Below are 6,598 nucleotides of genomic sequence, written 5' to 3' on the forward strand. Positions count from 1 at the left end.
TCAAAACCGATGGGCACTAAACACTCGTGTAAACCAGAGTGCAGTGAAAACGTTTCTGTCATGGGCTCCACAAATTTACAGCTTTGAGGGAGTTTTAAAACACTGAATGCTTGCATTTCTGCTTCACACATCAAAGCTGAAAGTTCCTACTTCTGCATAATATTCCGAAAAAATATATAGTGCCTCGCACAACCAAACCAATTGTAGGTGCACTGGATGAAGAAAGCTAGAAAAATTGGCCTATTATCATTACTAACAGCTGATTGAACTCACTATAAATGTGTTCATAAATGTGCTTCTGCTTTGCATGTTTCGTAAGCCTATGGAAAGTCAATTGACCAAAACACTGCTCATTAAAATATTTTTGTGATGATCCAAACTTGAGTAGTGTGCAGGATTTATATTTTTCTAGTTTATATTGCAAAATACTCACAGAAATAAAATGGAACACTCATCAAGCAAATTGGTACAGTGTTCACCTATGATAGAATAAAATGCAAATTTACTGAAACGACTGAAACAAAGGCTGCAATAATCATTCCGTCAAGTCAGAATAAAAATTTAGTGAGTGAACGATGTTAGAAATTGAAACTTGATATTTGCATTTGCTGCTACCAAGTTCATGGTTAGGGCTGCAGAACATGAATTACCGGTTTCGAGATATATATCGCGGTTTGAAAGAAAAATCACGGTTTCAAAACCACTAAAATTTTCCATTATACCGTTCCTGTGCTATGCAGCAGAGCATTTTATTTTATTTTTTTTCAGAGATAGAAAGTACCCTGGAAGTTACGCGATTATTTCAGCCGATCTCTGTTCCGGACTTGCACAAACTGCATTGCAATCATTTTCAAAAATGTCATTTGTGTGGAAATATTACAAAGTCTGCAAACAGACGTTAATAGAGGCCAGAGACGCTGAAGACGGACGCAAAGAGGAGAAAAATATTGTAGCAGGCAGAGCACGGTTCAAGATGCAAGAAATATAGGAAGAAAATCCTACATTTAGAATTTTTGGTTTATATGACTGTATCTCTGAGAGGAACTGAAGTTTAGATGGTATTTTCTTTTCGCCTTGCCTCTGGATAATCCATATTAAAGCAGTGTTTATAAGCGCAGCGCTGCTTTGTTTAAAGTGGTAACCAAGAAAATGCTGTATCACTGCTGTTAAGTAAGCGCCACCTGCTGGCAGAGAGTGAATTTGTGTCTCATTCAGCCCATCCGCTGTTTCTGTTGCGTGCAGGCATGTGTTATGTAGCATAATTTCACAAAGCTAAAGTCAGACCTTTCTATTTTTGCTTCAAATTTTTAAATTATACAATCTAATATAAATAAAAAACTGCTCATGCTACATGTTTGGGCCATCATTGAAATGCAGTGGTTGACTATAATTTTAAATGGCTACAGAGAGTTTGGTCTGTAATAGAGCAAACATCTTGTTTGTGTACTTACATTTTAATTCTTTATTGTCTTAAAGAACTTTTAAGTCTTTAAAAAGTCTTTATTGTCTTTGTTTTTTAAATCGGCTATCACTATATGTGCATCAACACTAAAACAATAATCGATTTTACAGCATTTGATATTATTCTTAGCAGTAGTAGTATGTTTTACATAAAATCAAATCAAATTCTATAATTAATGGTTCGACTATAACACACACGTTTGTTTCTGTGACTTGTGGGGACTTTCCATAGACTTCTATTACTTTTATACTGACCAAACGATATTTATATCCCATAACCTAACCCTAAGCAGGATTTATATTTTTCTAGTTTATATTGCAAAATACTCACAGAAATAAAATGGAACACTCATCAAGCAAATTGGTACAGTGTTCACCTATGATAGAATAAAATGCAAATTTACTGAAACGACTGAAACAAAGGCTGCAATAATCATTCCGTCAAGTGAGAATAAAAATTTAGTGAGTGAACGATGTTAGAAATTGAAACTTGATATTTGCATTTGCTGCTACCAAGTTCATGGTTAGGGCTGCAGAACATGAATTACCGGTTTCGAGATATATATCGCGGTTTGAAAGAAAAATCACGGTTTCAAAACCACTAAAATTTTCCATTATACCGTTCCTGTGCTATGCAGCAGAGCATTTTATTTTATTTTTTTTCAGAGATAGAAAGTACCCTGGAAGTTACGCGATTATTTCAGCCGATCTCTGTTCCGGACTTGCACAAACTGCATTGCAATCATTTTCAAAAATGTCATTTGTGTGGAAATATTACAAAGTCTGCAAACAGATGTTAATAGAGGCCAGAGACGCTGAAGACGGACGCAAAGAGGAGAAAAATATTGTAGCAGGCAGAGCACGGTTCAAGATGCAAGAAATATAGGAAGAAAATCCTACATTTAGAATTTTTGGTTTATATGACTGTATCTCTGAGAGGAACTGAAGTTTAGATGGTATTTTCTTTTCGCCTTGCCTCTGGATAATCCATATTAAAGCAGTGTTTATAAGCGCAGCGCTGCTTTGTTTAAAGTGGTAACCAAGAAAATGCTGTATCACTGCTGTTAAGCACACACACACACACTCTCTCACACTCTCACACACACACACATACATATATATCAGCAAATCAACCATCCACATCAAAAGCTGCAGGTCAGCCTACATTTGAGAAATAGATCAAAGAAAAAAGAAACAAATACTGCTGTTCCAAATATTCTGTATGTTGCTTATAAACAAAATATAATGCATTCAATGGGGGGGGGGAGTAGTTATTTTTTACCCAGACATTTAAAAAGAACACGTTTTAGAGCTTAAATTGCAATGCCGTGATACTGTGAAACCATGATATTTTTGCTTAAGGTCATATCATATCATACCATCATATCATATTAAAATCTCATACCGGCCCATGCCTAATATGAATTTCACACAAGACTAATCACCCAGCCACAACTGCAAAAACCATCTGTTTATACTAACATAGCCAATTATTACTTTTTTGCCAGTTTTACAAATCAGTTCTGCCCATATAAACATATCAAGTTAGATACCCAGACATCCCTTGTTTTACTGCTGCAGCCCACTGTCTTCCTCTGGTCTCCATTAGACGGAGCAGGGCCACAGAAGCCACCACACCCATAGACACGGCTAATATAATCAAGAAGCCTGCAGACATTATGGAAAAGGCCATTGGAGACAGACCTCGAGCCATCACAAGAGCCTGACTCAGTACCTCCACATCTGTCCTCAACATATCATTCTAGTGGAGACAGCAAAGTATACATTAAAACAGTCAGATTGCTTTTGTTGTTGCACACACTCTCCACTATCCATCACTGGGATGGTACCCTTTCCAAAAGGTACTAATACGCACCCTTTGGGGTAAATAAGGTACAAAGGTGCATCGTAGAATGATACAAGAGCCATTGCATAACATTATTGGAAATAAGTTGCTTGAGACCATGGTCAATTATGCAATTTAGCATCATTACACAACAACAGTTGAGCACAAAATGCTGTGACCAATCAGAAGCAAGTATTCTATAGAGCCGTGTAATAGTGCCCGCCCACTTTTTCAGTGGTCTTGGATCCAGAAGTATTTTTCCCATTAATTTGTTGTTAAAGAGTTATTAGCCATGAACCAAACCAACCAGCTACGAAGTGAATCACATTACAAATGTGTACGACTTCAATGAGGAAAAGGACTACAATCCCATCAGGCATTGCAAATAACTGAGTGGAGAAATGGGGACATATAAAACTACTGATTTAAAGATGTTGAGTATATGTATAAAAACTAAATATTTTACATTGCAAAATAGGCGTATAAATACAAATATTTCAGTAGTTTTAGAGCATAGGGAGGTAATTTGCAGTGCTTCACGGGAGTAGCACTAAAGAGTTCTTTTGCTGTATTTATCTTGTTTTGATTCTCTGATTGGAGGAGATTTCTTAGCAGAATCGTGGGTAATGTAGTTTTTCACCAGGAAACATGATTATTTATAAAATAAGTTATTAATATGCAGGCTGACAGCTTCAACTAAAAAAAATGTATATTAAATTAACAACCTCTTGGCTCACAGTAGGCCTATTTTTAATGGTTATATAAGATACCATTCAAAACCATTTTCCATATGGAGAAAATATGGAATTTTTAATTCCGGATCCGGACTGTTGCACTCTATATGAATTACAGATTTAAAGACCAGTCAGTAGTCCAGCTCACCAGTGGATTGGGAGTGAAAAATAATGCAATGATATAAATGAGAAGAACACATTGATTTCTTTTCTTTCTCTGAAAGCCACACATGCATTGATTTTGAGTCTACAGCCCAGAGGCATAAGATAACTGAAGCATAGACAGACTCCTATAAATGATCAATGGTGACACAGATTATTCATACAGTAGTCCAGCTTTAAGCCTGCGTGGCCTGTGTCAGAGCAAAATCAGAAGAATCAAACCAACCTTTGATATATTTACTTCCATTAAGGAATAGATACAGGATAGTACTTTCTATTTTTGTTAAATGACACTCCGAAAAGTGGTCCTTGAAAATCTTAGCTACATGAAACGTCAGATTGCAGAGGTTTCTATATCAAGTGAGCCTCTGACTAAATTACACTCTGGAGATCCTATTAGAGCATGAGAACTCACTCCCTTTGGGAAAGAGATACTGGAGAATCCCAGATAAATTTACCAGAGGGTAACTGGTGCACACCAGAGAGGATGAAGCTGAACACACAAAGCAAAGAAGCTTATAGCAGGGTTATTATACAATGCTATAACTAAAACCATAACAAAACATTCTTGCAACTTAAAATAAATGTTAACTGAAACAAAATAAAATATTTGTACATTTTATATCAACTAGTAGAAACTATATATATAAATATAATGTATAAAAATAACTAAACTTAAAATAATAACATTACTATTAAAAAGGAAACGAACTAACATTTTTAAGTTCTATCATTCTAAATCAACTTCCCTATGGATAAAATGAATGGTGTTTTTTAATTCCGCACTCTATATGAATTTGGTATTTAAGGAGCAGTCAGTTTTCCAGCTCACCAGTGGATTGGGAGTGAAAAAATAATTTAATATAATAATATAAATGAGAGAAAACAAACTTTCTCTCATTTCTTCTCTTTCTCTGAAAGCCACACATTAATTTTGAGGCTAGAGCCCAGAGGCATAAGATGACTTATAAAAATGACAAAAACACAACTAAATTACCAACATCTCGACTAAAAATAAATAGAAAATGGAAAATACAAAAATAAAAAATACAATTATTTAAAAAAAAAAACTACTATAACACTATCGCTATGATACTAAAATCATTTTGAATCGTCGAGTATATCATTCACTGATTATTTAGTATAAATCACTGCCTCACAGGTTAAACACAGCACTTATCCCTAAGCTACATGTTTTTGGTGACGCTTTCTTTCATCCGTGGAAAACAAAGAGGATTTTTAAGAAATCGCTTAGATCACTTTTTCCATGCATTTATGCCATGAATGGAGAGTGAAGCTGTAAAGCTTCAAAAAAGACACAAAAGCACCGCAAACATCTCATAAAAAGTGGTTGGTATGACTCATGACGTCTTCTGAAATCACACAATAGCCTACAGTTCTGCTTTTGTGTAAATGATGACAGTTTTCCCCTCTGCTACTGTAAGTGCTTGTCATCCTTAAATCATGCATGACTAGAAATGATGAGGATGATCGCTGACATGTACGTCTCTTCTCGTCACCTGCAGCCAGGTCCAAGAGCATGGTGATGGGAGAGGCATCACGTGGCTCACCGAGTCTCCAAGAGGGAGTGCTAAAAGCCGGCTGGCTGAAGAAGCAGAGGAGCATCATGAAGAACTGGCAGCTGCGCTGGTTTGTGTTGCGTGCTGACCACCTCTACTTCTACAAGGATGAAGAGGAGACCAAACCACAGGTGTGTTCAGCTTTGAAGACGTACAGAAATATTCCTATGAAAAGAAATGTGGCGGTTGAACTACTCTGAATTTGCATCACTTTGTCCAATGGCTTCTACAGTGCATGCAAAGTAGGGTACAACGGGGCTAAAGGCACGCCTTAAAGGGATAGTTCACCCAAAAATGAAAATTAGCCTGTGTTTTACTCACCCTCCAAGCATCCTAGGTGTATATGACTTTCTTCTTCCAGACGAATCCAATCGGAGTTATATAAAAAAATTGTCCTGGCCCCTCCAAGCCTTACAATGGAGGTAAGCGGGTGCTTTGTCAACAGTCCAAAAGACGTGAAATAAAGTGAGTGCATCTGTAATAAAATGTGCCTCACACAGCTCCGGGGGGTGAATAAAGGCCTCCTGTAGCAAATCCATGTGTTTTTGTAAGAAAAATATCCATATTTCAAACGTAATAAACACCTTTTTCTCACTTCCGCTGACTGTCGTACGCGGAAGCCGTAACTTTAATTGAATTGGAACTTTAATTGAATACCCCTGACTTATATCATAAAGAAATACTTTATTTGTATGGTATTGTAATATCTCTGTCACATATTTCCTCATGTGTCATGGTAGATCGGACTCTTATTATAGAATTTAATTTCAGAATTTTTTTTTTTTTCAGTTTTGAACATGGTAATGGATTAAGAC

General features: G+C 36.3%; 1 protein-coding gene across 1 annotated transcript in view; it reads left to right on the top strand.

Annotated features, from left to right (window-relative positions):
- Positions 1 to 6,598, top strand: part of LOC107720477 (rho GTPase-activating protein 22-like) — a 24,279-nt gene that overhangs the window by 3,001 nt on the left and 14,680 nt on the right. Inside the window, exon 2 of the mRNA XM_016528198.1 lies at positions 5,730 to 5,914. Within this exon, the coding sequence (XP_016383684.1) occupies positions 5,730 to 5,914 (185 nt within the window). The remainder of the gene's footprint in view (positions 1 to 5,729; positions 5,915 to 6,598) is intronic.

Source organism: Sinocyclocheilus rhinocerous, unplaced genomic scaffold (assembly GCF_001515625.1).
Source record: "Sinocyclocheilus rhinocerous isolate Xijiao unplaced genomic scaffold, SAMN03320098_v1.1 scaffold792, whole genome shotgun sequence".
NCBI classification, from domain to species: Eukaryota; Metazoa; Chordata; class Actinopteri; order Cypriniformes; family Cyprinidae; genus Sinocyclocheilus; species Sinocyclocheilus rhinocerous.